Raw genomic sequence first — 21,102 nt, forward strand, 5'->3', positions numbered from 1 at the left:
GTCACAAACACACAGAGAGCTGCTGGGGCCCCTCACTGTACCCCCTCCATAGGTCTCCTATTCACACATCATTAGCACTACAGGGAAAAAAAAGAGTGAGGACATGTGTGAGCCGGATGCACGGTGACCAAATATTGGGCAAGTTGACTTAAGAAAAGTACGCAAATCATTTACAATCTGTAAACAATGGCTGTGTTCAGAATGGAAGACTAGCACGTTGTTTGTTGCATACTATCAAAGTCCCTTTCAAGAAAAATCTGTCCATTAAGCGGCCAATTTTGCAACTCCTCCGGGCAGCTATGTTGGTCATCCAAGACCAAGTCCTATCTATTTGAATGGGGAAATCCTGAAATCTTAAAAACTGCTTGCCATACCTGGATTTAGATGATAAATTTCAATGAGTAAATGATGACAGAATTTTTATTTTGGGGCTATCCCTTTAAGTTAGCAAGACCAGCTGTCATCTCAGAAGTAAATGTTTGTTTAGCATTTGTAATCCAAGTGCATGTAAAAATGTCACATCAAATAATGAGTCACGGAAATCACTGCGGATATTACTTCCATTTCATTCGTCACACTGGAAAAGCCTCGTGCATTGCATTGTGGGACTCGTGCTATTCTGATGAGGTATCTTTTCCATGTGGGCTGGACAGTGGACAAATGTAGGCCAACTTGATGCGGGCTATAAGGAGATAAAACGGAGGAAAAGAGGCGGAACTAAAGAGAGATCTAAAACAGTGACAATTTCCCTGTTTTTCTTTAACAAGAATGTAAAATATTTAGGACTGTCAAAAGATTAATCGCGATTAATCGCATCCAAAATAAAAGTTTGTGTTTAAATAATATATGTGTGTGTACTGTGTATAATTAAATTTGTATATATAAATAGACACACATGCTTGTATATATTTAAGAAAAATGTGTAATTTATATATAAAAAAAAAAAAATTATATATAATATAAATTATATATAAATATATACAGTATATGTATGCAAATATTTCTTAAATATATATATGCATGCGTGTGTATTTTATATATACAAAATAATTATACACAGTACACACACATATATTATGTAAACACAAACTTTTATTTTGGATGCGATTAATCGCGATTAATCTTTTGACAGCCCTAAAAATATTACATAGCATCAATCATCAACGAAACGTGTGAATATATGAGTATGTTGGACACTTAAATGTGATAAATATCCCCAAAATGATCATTCCGTGTGTCTTTTTCCTGAAACACAAGCAGATAAATTTAAATGTACATTCATTCAAATGTGAATTGCCCCACTTAAATCAAATGTAACAACTTGCGCAAGAATACAATTAACAAAAAATTCTTGATTAAGGCCCCATGTGTGTATAGAACAGACAGAATCACTCCCGAATAAATACAGCAACATTATGTGGATTTAATGTAAATTTGGTTGTCACCTAAATCTTTTAGGAGTGAATTCGATAGTGAAAGCTGACCTGGAAGTGCTCATGGCCAGTATGGTTTTGCACATAAAGTAAACATGCATTCCTGACATTACCTATGACGCCTATACTCACACACTGGAGTACTAAAATCCACGTCGTACAAAAACACACTCAAACATTCATAATCAAACTAAAACACTTGCGCAAAAACCCGAGCAAACAACGTGCCTCTAAATATCAAAACACACTCTCACAGGGATCAAACACACAGGCTCAGACGTGCTCATTCCTGAGAGGATTTGGCTGGCAGCCTAGGGCAAATTTTTTAAGAGAAGAGGGAGGGAGACGAACATTCCGTCTAGACGTGGTCATCAATAGTGCACAGTCTGCCTGTCTGTCTGCCCTTCCCGTCTACACACATCCACCGTTTAATCTACAACATACGACCTGATAAGAGCCACACACACACACACACACGGGTGACCGAGTTATCCACTCGCATACTAGCATACGCAAAACTAACATACTGTGCCGGTGATCACGGATCGGCTTGGAGGGCTGAGAGCCGTAAACACACAGAGGAATGGTCTCTCCCCTCTCCTGCTCTCAGATTTCACTGATTCAAACAGAGCTCTGCCTGTTCCCTTTCCTACACACAGGCAGCTTTAAATAGGCCTATGAATGGGAGATCTGTATGCACGCGTGTTAGAACCGAGTACTCTCAAGTGTGCACCGGTGAAAAGCAGCAACCACATAAGCCTCCCATGGCGCGGCTACGCTAGGCTAACACGCACCCACACTTACTCGCACACGCACAAAAACATTGGCAGACGCAGTCTCGATGGAGATGAGTCTCTGAGGAGTGTGTTCTTTGGGCTGTGGCACCCTACAGCTCATTTCAGAAGCTGCTGTCAGGGCTCAACCAGAGTCATCACACTCTGACGTTGGAAACGGCCCACGCTGCTCTCTGTAGGATGCAAGAGGGGCAGAATGTGACCTTCCTCTCTCGGCAGGACACACACACAGTCCGTGAGAGCTTTGGTCAAAAGGGCAAAAACAAAAGAGGACAGGACAAAACAAACATCTGGATGTTCGCGTGGCAGCTGTGAACCTCAGCGCCATATTATGAAGGTGGTTATGGCCACCGTGGATCCATTTTGACCAGCTAGGCTCTGCAGTTTTTGTACAAACACCAATGAAAAATGTACTAAAGCGCATGATTGATACTACTGGCCAAGATGGCTGACACCTTTAAAAATTCATTTTGAAACCCAACTTCTTGAGAATTTTGTTTTTTTTTTGTTTTAGCAGGCTGTTATAAAGTGTTAAAGCACTAGCATACTAAAAAAAACCTTTTCAGACAAACTGTGTGTGTCTAATTGTGGGGTCTAAAGGACCCCGTGAATTCATAATACTACATTATTGTTAAAGAGTTTGGGGTCAGTAAGATTTTTTTTAAAGAAATTAATACTTTTAATCAGCAAGAATACATCAAATTCATCAAAAGTGAGCGTAAAGACAAAATTAATGATAAGAAACCTTTCTTGAGCAGCAAATCAGGATATTAGAACATAATTAGACACTGAAGACTAGAGTAATGACAGTTGAAAATTCAGCTTCGCCACCACAGGAATAAATTACATTTTTTAAATATATTCAAATAGAAAACTGTATTTAGAAATTACAATTCTATTTTAAAATGTAATATTTCACAATATTACTGTTTTTACTATTTTTGATCAGCCTTTGTGACTATAAGAGACTTCTTTCAAAAACATAATGTATGTTTGTTACATGTTTGCCCATGTATGTTAGCCTTGAGGTTAATCTATATGCTAGTGTAGTTCTAAACTGACAAAATTATATAAGCATTTCTCTTCTCGAATACAGACAACGTATTAATGACTCGTTCTGCATTCTCACATTTTTGTCCAATTAAATGCTCTCTAGAATGAGAATGTTCCTACCCTAATATCACACAACTCTGACAAGCAATAGTAAGTGGCGAATCTTGTTTCATGGCTATGAGGTAAGATTAAATCCTACTAGTTAATAAAAAAAATAAAAAAAAAAATAAAGAAAAGTCCCAGACTCCCAACATATCAGCCCGTCAAGAAAAATGCACGAATCAAGGCTAATTCTAGTTATATTAAGCCTAATTATTTGTTGATATTTTTCTGTCAGACACTAACTCAACCAGTTGGTTATGGAAAAATATGAAAGATGTCTGATATCTGATATATAGCCTAAATCAAAGCATACACAAACATTATGTTAGATGCGTGAGAGGCAGAGAGAGAGCCGGTCTCTATAGGTGCATGTCATTAAACTGTGTGCATGGCACAGGAGATTCACCAACATGGCAGCTTGACACATGAAACTGGCAGTGCATTTCACTTCTGCCATCTTCAACCGCCCCAGAGAGAGAGAAAGACAGACCGACAGTGAAAGAGAGACAGAGCGAGGGAGAGAGAGAACGAGCAACTGCCCACCCACAGAGAGCTGAGTCTCATACGCAGGATTTAAGCTGCAGACAGCGCACACGCACACACAATTTCACTCTACACAAGGCGGCTCATGCATTTTGCATGGCATAGCCTGTTAGGGGCCACAGTGACTGGCTTTGCATAGAGAAAAGGAGTTGAAAAAAAGAGAGAGAGAGAAGAGCAGTGTCCTTCCCATCCCCAACAAGAGGAAGCTGTCAGCACACATCCACACCGTTACCAGAGTACATAAACCCTCACACACTATCAATCATCAATCAAACTCAATACATATCAGAAGATAAAGGAGAGGAGAACAGGACAACGTCACACGCAGGGTGTCAGGCGTCATTTTTAGACAAAATAAACAAACATATGCCCTTTCAGACAAAATGGCACAGCTGACACCCCCAAAACACTCTTTGCAATGCAAAATATTTCCATCATACATTACCTTTATAGGTTAACCTCAAGGCACATACGTGGGTTAAAAGCCACAAAACAACACTACCATTCAAATGAGTCGACAGGATTTTTTTGTTTTTGAAAGATTTCTCTTATGCTCACCAAGGCTGCTTTATCTGATCAAAAATACAGTAAAACCGCAAGGATCACATGATCCTTCAGAAATGATTCTAATATGCTGATTTTCTGCTCAAGAAACATTTCTTATTATTATCAGTGTTGAAAAGAGTTGCGCTGCTTAATATTTTTTCAAAAGAACAGCATTTTTTTGGAATAGAAAATTTGCCACTTTCGATTAAATGAATGCTTTCCTGCTGAATACAATTATTTTTAGCTCTCAGATTTCATCACAAAGATCTTCATTTGTGTTCCGAAGATGAACGAAAGTCTTACAGGCTTTGAACGACATGAGGGTGAGTAATTAATTATAGAATTACATTTTTTAAGGGGATGATAGAGATGCCTTCAAATGTCTCTGCCATTAAAGGAATATTCCAGGTTCTATACAGGTTCAAGCTAAGCTCAACTGACAGCACTTGACACAAAATGGATACTATTTCAACTTGTCCTTGTCCAAATATGGCTTACTTTGAGGCACTTACAGTGGAAGTAAATGGGCTAATCTGTAAACATTAAAATACTCAGTTTCAAAAGTATAGCCACAAGATGAAAATGATATGATTGTAGTGTGATAAATCACTTACTAACCTTATCTGTGTAATTAAACCCAACTTCTTTGCCATGACAATGTAGCCTAACACCTAAAACAACCGTAAAATTTATTTAAACCGCTCAAATAATACACAAGTTGTAGCGTAAGAATCAATGTAAGCACATTAAAACAACTATTAACCTTATTACTTATTTTTATATCCTCCTTCCCCTAAAAATTCTCTTCAAACTGATGCTTCATGACAGTAGAATAAAAAAAAATTCAATTTTAATAGTAAGTCTGCCATCACATTAAAGAGCTGATACATGCTGAGACAAGACATAAATGGGGACTGATGTATTTCAGACATGTGGGACTGCTTTCTGGGAGAGATCAATAGAGAGGATGTCTTGTATATTAGAGATCAATAATTACTGGACAGATGGACAGTCAATCAAAGCAATGACATCTCGTACGACTGTCCTTTGTTTTGCCTGTAACAGCGAGTCAAATGTGTGCTGCTCTCCAGTGAGACATGAACGTGCAAGGCTGGTGCTGTTGTTCAGGTTGAGGAATCCCCCAGCTTGATGCAAGCTTGGAACAGACTGTCCTCATACAGCCAGGAGAGAAGAGCGAGTCTACGTTTAGAGCCTCCGCAGGGAGAGGAGGGAAGAGATGAGAGGGGAGGGGAATGTTCTCCTACGGCATCCTGCCCCTCAATCGCATTTTCTGATGGTTTGGCAAATACAGTCTCAAATGGGAGGAGATTCAAAAGAGAGAGATTTACAGAACAGGTAGCTGTATGTAGCGTGCCAGTGCATTAATCACAACCCAGTGGTGTTCTGAGTGTGTCTTTGGAGCTGTCTGCAGAATGACACATCTTCCTTTGGGATGAGCTTGGCGTTAGGAAACAAGAGCACTGCAGTAATGGGAGGAAAATATGCAGTCTAATGAGATTGTGGTGAACCGGGGGTCGAAAACAGCAGTTTCACACTAAAAAAGTGCCTCACAAGCACAGGATAACTGCAGGAAGCATCTTCATGACCCATTTTTGGCAGCTTTCCTGATGAAGCAAGATAACCGTGGCCTCTGCATTGCATTACATCAAAAGAGGGTCCGACCACAGTGTGAGCACATAATCACAACACTCTCGGTGTTTTACAAGAGGACATTAAGATGAATCACTAGCCAGCACAGTCAGATGGTTTTATCTGGGGCAGAGGGACACTGACTCCGCTTGTGTCCCAGTTAGGACGACGGACTCCTATTATGTCCCTGTTACATGAAGACTAACACTGCACTGGTTTTTCAAAGAGGGGGTAGAAGAATATCATCAGATAAAGCCATAGTAGATCTATGGCAGTCAGACAGGAAGCAGAAAATTTCATATTACACATTATATCTATAAATGTCTCTGGCGGTCAGTAAGAATAAAATGGAACAAATTATTTAAATCAATAGTCTTAAGAACATGCAGATGTCAAGAGATGTTGAAATATTTACGAAGATGTTAAGATGTTTAATGTTTCAAGGGGACATTAGCCTTTTTCACACATACAGTCTTTACCGGTAATATACCAGTAGAGATCATGTGTGAACAGGATCTTTTCAGAAATCAAAAGGGAAGTTACCGGTAAATCGTCAAAACCGTACGAAGTCAGAACGTGCTGACGCAAGAGGTCTGCTTTGGGCCAATCATAAAGTTCTAATGGAGATGACGTGATTACTCAGCACTGTTTACAGTAAGCTTTTGATACCATTATGCGCGTCTAGTGTTTTTAAGAGCAAAAACTTGTTACTAAACTAAAAAACTAAAGCGCTTCTCCTCATGCGGGCGGATGAAAACACCAGCGTGGCGTTTAAAGATCACTTCCAATGACCGACATCCCAGAATTTACCAGTATTTTGGAGCAGATGTGTGAATGGTCTCTTACCAGTAAAAAGACAGAACGCTGTTGCTTGTGTGAACAGCATATTTGTGTCTTTACTTGTAAAGTCATTCTGGTAATTTTAATATTATATTAAATGCATATATGTAGCTCAAACAATAGAGAATGGTGCTAGCAATACCAACGCATGATAAAAAGTATACCTTGAATTAAATGCAAGTCATTTTGGATAAAAATGTCTGCCAAAAGCATAAAGTATAATCAACATTTTTCTTGCTTTATCAACCATCTTCAATAATTTTTTGCTCTGAGCTCATTCCCATGCCCTATCAATGAAAAATACATGTAATGCTGCCATAAGTGCTAATATGACACAAAATACTATCATATTAATATATGATAGCATAGCTCTTGTCTTTTGCACGCATGAGATTTCTCTAACTAATGCTCAACATGGCAGTTGAACCACCTGGCTGAATAGTCAAGCATGTCTTGACAAATTTGGGTTAGCCTTGGTCTGCAGTCCGTCCTGGGGCTGTTCTGGCTGCTGGCTCATCTCCAGGGACTTGGCGAAAGACCGGTACAACAATATTCCCAGCTTGAGCACAAAGAGCAGGGCCCCCAATCTGCCCACAGCATCCGAATGTTGAGCCAACAGGGAGGAGTATGTTGTCTTAACGGCCAACAGGAACTCTGGGCTTTATATAAATAGGACAGATTGCCAAATCACAGAGTGTGTGCTTTTTTGGGGGGCTTTAGGGTTAGTTAGTGATTTGTTTGTGCATGAGGACAAACAGTTGGAAATAAATGAACGGTGCTTGGAGTGTGTGAGCGCCTGAGCACATGGACAGCTTCGAAGCACTGTGGTGATATTGAGAAATGAACGCTTCACCAAGAGTAGAGCAAAAGTAAAGGGTAAAGGTTGCTGAAGCCAGCCACTGCCAGCATGTCCTGAGCTGAACCTGATCTCTTTCTCCTATTTTTTTTCCATTTCCCACAATATTATTCATTCCTTTATCTACCCATCTCTCATCAGGTATATAGCTGCTTAGGGGCAATGGATGTGCACACCTGTCCATTCTCTATGTTCATCCATTTAAGTAAATATGCATTTGTCAGCTAGTCTCTTCATATTAGTGTACACATTTGTATGCACTAGCGTTTTGGCATTCGTGTATGTGGGCGTGCGAACAGACTACTCTTTACACAACTAGTCTGACATTGTATCCTGACCAGAATATTACATTTCTGCTGCCTCATTCAGTGAAGCCCCTCCTACAGTGAAATCTCATTGGTCCAAAATCCTGCTTCACATAGCCATATGTTATTCAAACATCAAATAAGTTCTGATTATCAAAGATTTTGTCATTTTTATTCAAGACAGAAACACTAGACCTGGTTAGAACACGTTGCAAACCAGTCTCACTTTTCTTTAACTTGTCTCTGTCTCTCTCCTACACACACAGTTAGTGTCTACTGAATTCATCCACTTCAGCCAGATCAATAGTCCTCCTCAATCACTCTCTCCCTCACTCCCATAAACACACACTCACTGGTCTCCGCTCCCCTTATGTAAACAGAGACTGATTAGGTCATTCGGCTGCTTATTTTGAGGGGCCGAGTTGCATCCACTGGAGTCTCTGATATTTACACTGGAGCAAACCCTGAGCTCAACATCCTCGATCAAACAGACAAAATCCTGAGCCTCTCCCACCTCTAACCTTTCATTACCCTTCAATCTCTCACCGAACACAGGCCACATGAAGATAAAGTTCCCGAGGTACAATATCGTGTTCTTCAGATTGCTGAAAATGCCAGGCAGAAAATATAAGACCGAACCATCCACAGTGAAGCCCTCCATAATATCAGCCTAAAGGTGCAATCACATTTACCATTTCTTGGCAAAATTTCATGAGCAAAATCTAGTCATTTCAATAGGAACCGGTGCAATCAGGAGTTTCACATGAGGGTTAAAATTTTCCTCCAAAATTAGCCAAATTTGCAAACTAAGCCAAAGCAGGATCAACAGTTGTCACCAATCAACACACAAGTTGACAGCCTGAGTTATTCAAATAGTTAAAGATTCTAAGGCTTTAAAAAAACAAATAGCCTATCAAATCAAATGAGAGGACCAGAACTAACTGTTGTATAAATGATAGACACGTGACGAAATGGAAACAGCAAAGCAAAAAGAAGGACTGCGGCTGACAGAGAGGAAAAAGAGAGAGAGAAGTCTGACAAGGAAGGTACGTCACAAACGAGGTATGTGGTCGAGGTGAAAGATGAGAGAAGAAAACATATTCAGACAGGAAAATGACAGCTTTTCTCTCATAGATTTTAAAAGAGAGGAAAGAAAAACAAAGTGGAAATAGGAGAGCACAATGGTGGAGAATTGGCATCCTTGCCTGTGGTGCATGAAGTCACTGATTTCACAATTACAAAAAGGAAGACAGAAAGACAAAAAGAGAGTGAACGAAAGAGAAAGACAACGAGAGAGAGAGAGAGAGAGAGAGAGAGAGAGAGAGAGAGAGAGAGAGAGAGAGAGAGAGAGAGAGAGAGAGAGAGAGAGAGAGAGAGAGAGAGAGAGGCAGCTGTCTAGTGTCTGCACCGCAGCCGCTGTTTTGGCCTCAGTGGGAGATCGACAGGACTCCATCTGTCTGCCAGACACGTCTACAAGGTACACACCAAACCTCAAACCATCACAGCGGCCTGTCTATCACTGACATACAATCATACAAACAAACAAACAAACAAACAAACAAACAAACACAGACCAAAATGGCATGATTAGGTAAACAAAATGAAATAGGAAATGATGGGGAGAAACAGATCAGGTAATGTCACAGGCCTAAATGTCTCAAACTTGTGTCGCCAACATGAGCAGCAAAAGCGTGTTGGTGGCGTATACATGCTGCTAACTATTAGGGCTGGGCAAAAAATATCGATTTCTCGATTTTAATCGATTCTCATTTTTACGAAACGATATCGATTCTTAAATCCCAAGAATCGATTAGTCATCCTGTTTTCAGTTGATGAATGAATGGAACATTGTTGCGCGCATCCAATCCAATAAATCGCAATCATCTTTGTGCTTTGTTATTATTGATATGAAACAAAGTCTCAGATTTCAAATTACGTCCATTTTCTTACGAAATTCAAAAACATAATTACCGTTTTGGCGCTGTGGCGTGAGATTGCTCTGGCGCAGCTCAGCTCAAGAGAAGCAGCAGATGATCTTCTCTTCCACCTTAATAACACCAGTTACAGCGCGAAATAAACATGAATGAGCATCTGAAAGTGTGTTAAAAGATAGAGTACAACTTATCGAAGTCCGTATCATGTCACATGGAATCGCTCAATCACTGTTTCAACCGTGGAAAGACGTTAGTAAACAATGTCATGTAACTCACATTTACCTCAGAAAAACCATATATCCAGTGACCATAAACTCGTTAGTCAGCTAGAAAAATTTACTCTAGAGAGGAGCATTTTGTTAAATATATGCACCATATTACATATTCATTATAATGTTTAATGTTCTTCAATATTTAATGCATGTTTGAATAAATCTGGAAAGTTTTTTATGACAGCCACCATTTAAATTTTTATATAATTTCATATAACTTTATTATTATAAAAATAAATAAGTGTATTTTAAGTGTTTGTATACAAATCAATTCATTTTTACCTTCAATATTATAGTAGGCTAATGAAGCCTATAGGCTACAACTGACTCCGTTACAATAATAGTTAAGAGATTTGTTTTCCTTGAGAAAATTTGCAATGTATTTTACCTGATATCCAAAATAATCGATATTGAATCGAATCGAATCGTAATCGAAATCGAATCGAATTGCAAGCTTGTGAATCGAAATCGAATCGAATTGTGAAATTTGTGTCAATACCCAGCCCTACTAACTATTAGGCCACTACACTAGCCGCGTTTCCATTACCCTTCGAATTACGCAAATTGAAATTGCGTATTGAAAATACGCCCAATGGAAAGACGTCAATTTATCAAAAACTCCCATTTAACGCAAAAAAGCTTTTACGTTCACATGAGGTGGTTTTTCAGGCAATTTGAAAAAGAAAAATTGTGGAAACAGTTTTTTCGCATTTACAGGTCACCTGGCGTACGTAAAAGTTGATCGTTCTTTAAAGATGACGCGGTATGTTTGGCTTAATCTAAGCCCTGTCTGTGAAACCAAGCCTCAGTGTATTACTTTGACTGCACTAAAATAAACTTGAAAAACTAACATATAGAGTAATTGATAGAGTGGAAACTAAATTGAAAATAAAATAAAATAAATTAAACTATTTATTCGTAAATATGTATATATTTATGTTAGATTTTACTTGTTTGTTAAATTTTATTTATGATGTTTATTTATTATTTGATTAACTTTATTATTATTAATATGTGTATTTTAATGGTTTATTTTGGCAGGGGAAAAATTTACAGTTTTGTAGGTTTTTTTTATGCTTTGGAAAATAATTTGATTAATTAATTAAATTAAAATGTACAATAACCTTTACTAGACTATTAAGGAAACACAGGCATGTTAAACCAGTGACTGTTTCCAACCCCAGTGAGCTGCCTACCTTTAGACACCCAGTATATGCTGTCTAGGCAGACAAGGGTTTGAAACACTGCCAGAATCTCCATAACCACACAGACTGGGGGGGACACTGTCCTTGATGAAGGGGAAGAGGGCTGTTTCTGAACTAGCTAAAGTGCCGTGTGCAGAAGTCTGGCGCCGGTAAGGGTCTGATTGTCACCAACATCTACACAGCCACCTGTGGAAACTCTGAGTCACTTGTTCTGGCACTCCAGCATCACAGATGTTTAGAGTGAACATTTCACCCAGTAAACTGATGAGCCTGTCTGCCCTGCTTCCCGTACACACACACACACACACACACACACAATTAACAGTTATTTCTCGATTTGGACACAAGCAGATGATTGCGCATGTGTTGTTTCTCTTTACTGGCACAACTCATGTAAGCTCAACGTCTGAGTAATGACCTTTGACGCACGCACATATGTCTGTTTACAGTCCCTTCAAAAGCAGTTTAACACAAAACTGTAAGCACCTGTTTTATTGACACCGTTTTAAAGGTGCTCTAAGCGACGTCACACGTTTTTTAGGCTGAAACATTTTTTTTTAACATACAGCAAACATCTCCTCACTATCCGCTAGCTGCCTGTCCCCTGAACACACTGTTAAAAAAAACGCAGTCTCTGTAGACAGCCCAGGCTCCACAAACAGCAACAAAAACAAACTGGGCCAGTCTGGACCACGAAACATAACAAACACTGTTCCAGCCAATTGGGGGTGGGGGTTGGGGGGTTAGTGTGCTTGCACATAAAGGGGGGTGTGGGGAGTGGAGGAGAGAGAAGCATGAAGAGGGAAGTTAGTTAGAGGAGAGATGTCCTAGCCAACGACAATGACTAATGTTAAAAGTATATTCTCTTGAATTTTGATATGGCCGACACATGACCAAAAAGACGACGTTCCGATGAACAAATAGCAAAGAAGAGGGAAAAGAAGAAGGAACGCGCGAAGTCCTGAATTTACATCGGAAAAGCCTGTTTCTGGAAGCACGGAAGGGAGGGGTAAGGGGACGGGATGAGGAGGAGGGAGGGTCGAGCTATAGCCTCCGTTTTGTTTGACAATACTTCGAACGTCAGCAAGAAATGATGTCAGCCAAAATCGCTTAGAGCACCTTTAATCCTAATCAGTGTTGTAAATGTTAACTAAAACTATTACAAAACGTTTTCAGTAATGGGAATAAAGCTGAAATTAAATAAAATATAAATATTAGATGGAAAAACCTAAAAATGTGTATTTTTTTTAACATAAAAGCTCATAACAAAATTAAATGAATGAAAACTGAAAATAACTAAAATAACACTGTTACTTATAGATGAACACTTTGAGAGTGGGGGTAAGATCACTGAGTGTAAACCAGATTTGAGCAGGGGTTTCCAAACTGGGGTACGGGACCCTTGGAGGGCTGCAAGGGGGTCCATTGAAAACAAGTGAGAAAAATTGTGCCAATTATTTACTTTTGTATAATAGTTTCTTAAAACAATATAAAATCAACAACACCATCATTTATAGAGGCTATGGCATCAAACAGTTTTTAAAATACTTTTTAAAATCATTTAAAAATAACCCTTGAAAGATCCCTAAAATAAAACTAATCGAGAAACAGGAAATTTAAGAAAAAAAGAATTCACATAAGAAGAAACAGAAGGATCAGGCAAAGTGTCAGGGCAGGTGCAAGACGCTGCCAGACAGCGACGTGTCGGGAGCTCGGCAGTTAACGGCTCGCCATGAAAAGAGAAGGTGTCACTGACTCACTCGCATTTCTGGGAGTTGGATATCTCACCCTCAGCCGAGCGGAGCAGAGACGATCCCTGGGGGAGTTTAGCGTTTGTGTGTGAATCAATTTCATTAGTGTGGCGTTAAGCATTTAGAGTTAAGTGTTACAGTGTAACTGGCTGTTTGTGTGTCAGGATGAGGTCAGTCTGTGTAGCAGATGTGACTGTATGACTGACAGACTCAAGGTCTGTTTCGGTATATGAAGTGTGTGGAGGGGGAGGGGGGGGGCGGAAGGAGGAATGCGGTTTGGGTGCTAGACGACGAGACACCAGACGGTATTTCCGGCACACTTGCATAAGCACACAGGAGAAACCGGGGCTGTTCTTCCTCTCTTAGATAGAACAATCATTTGCTCACATCAGCGTTAAACTAAAAATAATTGTGTCTACTGGAACATGACCGCACTGTTAAACCATTAACAGCTGCCACTTGCATTTGAAAAAACCTCTGACAGTAACCAGGGGGTCAATCTTTGTCTAACATGAGCACTAACAACAAAAAAAGCTCTGGCTTGCGTCCTTGGTCAAGGGGGTCATGAGACATGGCTGGTCAATGGGAGTGAAACAATCCAGACCTTTTTTTTTTTTTTCCCCGCTGACTTTTCTATAGATTCTAGTGCACTTTGCTGAGTTTTGTTTCAACGGTTGCATCATGAAAGTGGAAGAATCTCTAATGTTCTGGCTTTAAATTATGCAATCATGCAATGCGGGCATTTCCCAATGCAACGACATCACTCCCATTTTCCCCATTTAACAGGTACATTTTTACAGATGTCACAAATACAACTTTGTCCACTTTATTTTTGACGTGGAAGTAAGCTATTTCCTGTGAATCTGCGAGAATTCCGATTCATTAGCAGAAATTACTAAATAATTAAAAGAATAACAAAGTAGCCTACATTAAACAGTAAAATGACCTGACCTACAAACCAATTGGTTTAAGATTACGATATTAATAAATGAAAATAATTTTAAAGTTCCAGTTTGCAGAGTCTGTATAATAAACTCACACACAGTACAGCTAAAATAACTGGAAGCAGCTCACACCAGAAGCCTTGCACATTCAAGGTAAAAATGCCTGTGCCCGAAATAAAATTAAAGCTAAAATGACTGGAAAAAACTAAAATAAAAAAAATATTAATGCCACTAGACAGCAATCATTCTAGACTCTGCTGAGAAATTTAACAGTTAAAGATTTTCACGACACCAGTTAGTGCATTACTTTGACAGCACTAAAATACTAAAACTAAACTAAATTGAAACAGAAACATCTGAAAAAACTAATAATGATATAATGGAAATTTGTTAATGTTGCATTTCAAATTGTAATTATTTTTACATTTATTTAAATAAATTTTAGAATTTTTTTTTTTTTTTAATTAATAAAATTAAAACCTGAGACAGGAAACCATTCACATTTAAGGTAAAAACACCTTAAATATGTATGAACGCAAAATTTAAGGTTGTGCTATCCCCATCCACCACCCAAAGATGACCCTCTTCTGACCTGGGAGGTAGATAATGTACTTCCTGTTCAGCCAGACCAACTGGAATTCCCTCCCTCCTGCCATCCGTCCCCACCGAGCGTCACCTGCCCTGTGCCACCTCATAAAACTGGGTCAACACTAGTTTATCTAAACAACTACAGCCTTGCCCAGACAATAGCAAACAGTCTCTCCTCTGCAGACTATCACACATTACCATCTGGTCAAACACGTGCAAATCCACTTGTGAACCTGAAGCAAAACTTGACCTTAGTGAACCAGCAAACATGGAAGAAAAGACACTTACTTTGTCCAGAGGCCTTTTTAGCTGGTAGTGAAACTTCTCCTTCATCTCATCCAGCAGCTGTTTGAGTTGGGGCTCCTCCGGCGTGCCCTCATGCTTGCGGCCCAGCTGTAGGTAGCAAGGCCACTTGGCCGAATCGAAGCCCCAGTGGCAGGTCCTCTTGTCGGGTGACTTGTGCGAGTGCATTACAAAGTTCTGTGGGGAAAACAGCAGCTGGCATTCCATGCACTGAATGCAAGGAGCGTCCGGCTGGACGTAGAACTGGGGCACAAACAGACCTTGGCACTTGCCCAGGCACTGGTGTTCCACCTGGAAACTGGCCCCGCTCTCCTTCAGCAGGCCTTGGCCTGGCAGTTTGCTGTTGGGGTCGGCCGAGAGGGTGGCACCCGGGCGGAGCAGGGCGTTGCAGAGCCGTTGGGCATCAGTTAGGGTGATCAGACCACAGGAAGGTGCGTTGAAAGGCAGGATGCCCAACACCTTAAGGATGTGGAGTTGCTCGGCGTCGCATCGGGAACAGTAAACATAAAGTTCGTCACAGACAGCGTTGATCTGTTGCAGAGAGAAGTCTCGCAGCACCGAATTGAGTACCTGGGGCAGACAAAGACGCTTTTCACCCCCTACAACAAAGCAGGAGATGGACTCTCCTTCGAGAAGAGAATGAGTGAGCTCAGTGGAGCTGTCACAGGGAACCAAGAGCGGGCCGCCTCCAAGGACTGGGGGAGACGGTAGGGGAGCCATGCCAGCAGGAGAGGCGCACTCATGAGCCGATTTTGCTGAGAAGGCAGCAGGACCTCCCAGGGAGCTCTGGCTGCTCAGCGTGAACTGTGCCAGAGTGTGCTTGAGGCCAGCACTAAGATCTAAAGCCTTGGAAGCCCCGACGATGTGGAATTCTCTTTCCTCAATGTCCATTTCCGAGCTGGCATGGTCCTCACGCTCCTTCTTGACCTTCGGGGGTTTGGAGACGCTCTCCAGGCTGCGCCGTTTCAAGTGCATCTCTGCCATTACCCGCTTTTTAATGGGTGCATCCTCCAGTCGCTCCCTGTACAGCCGCTTCATGTTGCCTTTGAATGACGTCAGGTCTTTAAATGGGGTTTTCAGGCTCGTCTGAGGGCTGGCCATGTCCGAACACAGATTATTGGTCTTGCTTGGGTGAGAATATTCGGCTGTTCTTCAAACACGACACCTTTGAGTTGGTCCTTCTTTTCTCGCTGTGTTAAAGGTTGCAAATCCTTTTACGTCCAGCTACACACATGATTGTGACAGAATTAATGGTTTGATGTGCTTCCTGTGAATGAAACAAAAAGAATAAAGACTTGTGAATATCTAATTATAGCATCAAATGGCTTTAAAAAACAGAAACCAGAGTGTGACGCCACACAAATGCGCATTAAAAGGAATATGCTATCAGGGCAATAAAAAGCATCCAGAACAGTTTTAGTGTTCGGCACATTGCTGAACTAGACGACAGAAACATTTTCACCTCATCATGATAATCTAATTTGAGACTGATCGATCTAAGGCTAGTTTCTCGGTGTTTTAGTGGGCTGTTTTTCTCTACTGACAACATGCCGAATCCGTCAATGCGTTAAATGAGTCAATGCACTAATAACGTCAGATTAACACAGAGATAACCAACAGCAACCGTAACTACCAGTGAGCAGCCATTTAGTCCTGTCCAACCATAGCAGGCTTGAAATAAGCTTATCTAGATGTAATAACTGCACACCACCACATGTGAAAAGATCAAATCACACACACATCAATATAGAGGAAAAACTGACTTGAGTATTTTGATCGCAGAAGCAAAAGCAAAAGCCCGACCGACATTGACGGAAACGGAATTTCCGAGCATGAATATGAAGGCTAAACGAGAGATCACAACCCCAAATTCAGCGCATGTCAGAGAGGTTTCGGCTTAAAACCAGAACGAAAAAAATGGTTCAATTCCGTATTCACAACATGCGCCTTGTTTCATGAACATAAAATGACGCAGACATGCGTCCAAATTTAACACGGCGCCAAAGCGCAAAAATACAAGTTCCTCAAAATAAAACATAATTTTCGCCTGGTTTTGCTTTACCAGATTTATGTGATAGCTCGGATGGCTTGACCCTGACCGCAGACGTCGTTTCGTTTCCTCGAATTTTTTTCTTTTTCAGAAACTGATAAAAAGCGGTCTATTTTTAACCCTGAACGAAAGTGTCACTCTTTTTAATCCCGCAAGGACACCGCGGCTCTGTCCTCGACTCTATCCGCCTCTCCCCTCTCCTTCTCCGGGCACAGCTGCGCTGAACGCCCGCGGTGTGACCGTGTGACATTCACCAACCCCGCGACCGGGAGACCCTCAACATGACTACAGAAAAACTGACCACATATATAATAAATACCAAATATGTCAAAACGACATCCAAAGCTCGGATTTTAAACCCATTATATGACTTTATACGGCAGTAAATCCAAGCCATTGAGACTGACACCTGACCTCCCAGAAAACGTAATAGCGATCGCCCCAAAAGCGTTTCTGTTTTTAAATAATAAACATATTATATATAATGTTGATCAGGTTGAGGATTTAAATCAAATAACGTTACAATTTCAGCACGACGATGCGTCTCTTAAATGTGAATATGAGCATGTTGAGCACTGAATATACGTCCCTTTTAAATGGCACATCAAAACACACATCTCACAAATTCACACGTTAAATGTAACCAAATTACCATCTCTCAGTAACAGCACTTGAACCGGTTTTACATCAGGGGAAAAAAAAATAGCTTGTTCGCTCACACAGCGTTAGCAGAGCAGCTAGAACATTTAAACCCTTTAGCACCCGCTAACAGAGCTAACGCTACAAATCCCGTCCCGAGCCCGAAATAAACATCACATAACCACTGAAAACCATACAAAACATGTAGAGAATCTTCTGGACCATTTAATACATTAACAAAGTATATAGGTGAGCCCGTTGTCGTCTTTCAAAGGGACTTGCCTCAGGATGATCGCTCCGGGTCCGCTGTCTCTCTCTCTCTCTCCCTCTAGTCTGTCTGACCGTCAACAACACGCGCACAGACTGAAACCCTTCAGACGGCTCGAGCGTCACAGCGAGCGAGAGCGCGCACTAGCAGAACGGATGTCGCGCGGGCGTGTCTGTGACTGTCTGTCTGCCGCTCTCCCTCAATGTCTTGTGAAGTTCAGACTTGCAAGATTTTTAGGTATAAGCAGTGCTGCTGGGTAGTAGTAACTGACTACATTTACTTTTACTTAGCCTACATGTTATTCCCACAACAGCAGGAAATGATTCATAATTCATTGATTCTTCGTGTTTGTTGTATTTTAAATGATATTTTCTGTAAAGGTCTAATACTTTCAGAAGTTCTTCCAGGTTTGTGGAATTGCACACACAGACTAGCCTATAGTCTGTCTATAGGAGTCATCATGAGTTTCTCACTGAAACCTGAGAGCCACACAGCATTTGTTTACTGGATTTAGTACATCATTTACTATAATCATATAGTATAATCATTTCACTTTTAAGAAGTGTTTTCTTAACATTGCATATCTAATCAACTCCTGCACAAACACATTCATTATTATTTGAATTATTACTCAATGAGCCATTTATCCATGTATTAATGTCTCTGGAGACTTTTGTCTTTCAAACATGTACAAATTCACATTGCTAAAAGCTATTATGCAATGCAGGGATTCCCTAACGTTTTTGTCAGCTGAACTTCTTTGTCCTAGGCTTTTTGAAGTAAACCCTTCGATTTTAATTTAATAAATGAGGTCAATGATAAAATTAAGTCAATAATAATAGGCTAATAGTATTAAGTTCACAGTTCTCTGAAGTCGGTTAATTGTCACATGACAGTTAAACAAATATATATTTTTAGTAAATATATAGTAAATGTATTATTTTGATGATTTATTTTAATTAAAATGTTTATGATTTAATTACGTTATAGCTTTATGAATCAATCCTCAATCTGGGAAACCCTGATGTAATGTAATATTTAATGCACTTCATGTTGTTGATAACAAAGAATGGAATATATTGTCCGTCTCTTTGTATTTTTATTTCAATATGGTACAATATTATCCTATTCAAATCAATGTGATAAACAAGTTAAGTTAAATATAATCTAAAAAGAAATCAAAAAGTAATCAGAATACATTACCTAAAATTAGTAATCTAGATTACATTAGCAATTTTTGTCATGTAATTTGGAACAAGTAACCCACTACAATTTGTAAGTAATCCCATTCCCAGCTCTGGGTATAAAAGTATAGAATGCTACATGTTCAAAGTTTGTCTATGGCATATATGGTCATTTGTGTTATGTGACAAACTAATGGAAAATTTTTTTTAATCCAGGTTTCGAAATAAGGGAGTTTTATTGTCAGCAGGATCTAGGGACGTTCTAGCTATATATATATAATGGGGTAACGGCATGCTGCATTTGAATCACTTTGGTGACAGAAAGAAAATGGAAATTTAAATGTCATTACAGCCACTTCCCTATACTATGAATGATCATGATTTATGTTGAAAGGCTACATGAGCAGATGTCTGTAAATGTTTCACAAATAATGACTCATCTGAAATGTTCTCTATGAATGAAATTCCTTCGATCACACTTTTTGCATACGCCCAAGCAATGAATTGGCAAAGGTATAAAACGTACTGTAATAGTTAGTCTGTAGTTATTTAATTATTAGTTATGTATAATTATCGGGGTTATTTTAGTTCTTGTTTTTTGATTTTCAGTTTTCATTTTAATTTTATTTATTTATTTTTATGTGCTTTTGTCATTTTTATTATTTTTTGTAATATTACTATTTATTCATTTTAGTTTCAGTTATAGTTCAGTTTTAGTTTTTATGTATTTTGCAAGTTTACGTAAACTTATTTTAGTTATAGTTGCCAAGGCAACATTTCAAGTTTTTCATCTAATATTTATATTTTATTTTATTCCAGCTTTAACATAAATCTTTTAATAGTTTAGTTTTTTACTGCAGTTTTTATTTTTATTTTTTTGTTAACGATAATAACCCTGACCTCTAGGGCACTTAAAATGAAATTATACTGTGGAGGGAAGGTTATACGTCAAGAGATTTTTCATCTTTATCATTATCGAATATAATGTTTGAACTGACCTAATTATAAACCAGCCAGACATGTTTATGGACATTAGTTTGAGTAACTGTAACGCTAGTACAAATGTTGTGGAGACTTTTGCCAAGGACATTAAGTAATAGCACTAGAACATTTTCTGTGGCTGAGTAATGGCCTGGAGCCAATCCAGCAGTTTGCTTGGTCCACGGGGCTTCCACTATCCAGTGGGCTTCTCTTTTTTTCAATGAACCCATAATGGGGTGCTGGGATCACCTTTGCTTCGCTACCCATCTCTGTGTGAGCCATTTGTTAGGTGTCATTTAAATGTTAAATGAGATAGGCAGAGCTATGAGGGCCTGAATTCAGAAGCGCATTCACAAACACCAGCTGCATTAACACTTTTAAAGGCTTCTCCGCCACACTGACCCAGGTCATGTTCAGGCAAGACGGGGTTGTGAAGATTTGAATAGTTTTGATGTGCTTAGAGGTGTGTTTTTGTTTAGACTGAATACTCACACAAAAGAGCAAGGGGTTACATTGACACCTGCATTAGAAAATCTAACAATCTTAAAAAGTGTTGTTGTTTTTTTTTTTTTTTTTGTTTTGGCATTTGCCAGAATATGCAAAACACCAAAAGTCTAGCAGTAGTTTTTAGTGTAACCTTTTCTTATAATTATTAATTTAGGTAACACGTGAAATTTTAGCAATGCCAACAATACCTCATCAAGAACTACAGAACTTTCAAATTATTTTTTCATTATTATATGTACAACGCTCTTTAAAAGCTGTTTGTCACATTGGTGTTTAAAGGGGTGGTTGATTATGATTTCACTTTTTTAACTTTAGTTAGTGTGTAATATTGCTGTTTGGGCATAAACAACATCT

General features: G+C 39.4%; 1 protein-coding gene across 1 annotated transcript in view; it reads right to left on the reverse strand.

The window, feature by feature from the left end:
• Positions 1 to 18,168, reverse strand: part of skila (SKI-like proto-oncogene a) — a 31,727-nt gene extending 13,559 nt beyond the window's left edge. Inside the window, exons 1-2 of the mRNA XM_079877769.1 lie at positions 18,091 to 18,168; positions 15,105 to 16,386 (exon numbers count right to left, since the gene is read on the reverse strand). Coding sequence (XP_079733895.1) covers positions 15,105 to 16,220 — 1,116 coding nt within the window. The 5' untranslated portion in view covers positions 16,221 to 16,386; positions 18,091 to 18,168. The remainder of the gene's footprint in view (positions 1 to 15,104; positions 16,387 to 18,090) is intronic.
• Positions 18,169 to 21,102: the final 2,934 nt, after the last annotated feature.

This window comes from Squalius cephalus, assembly GCF_949319135.1.
Source record: "Squalius cephalus genome assembly, chromosome: 7".
NCBI classification, from domain to species: Eukaryota; Metazoa; Chordata; class Actinopteri; order Cypriniformes; family Leuciscidae; genus Squalius; species Squalius cephalus.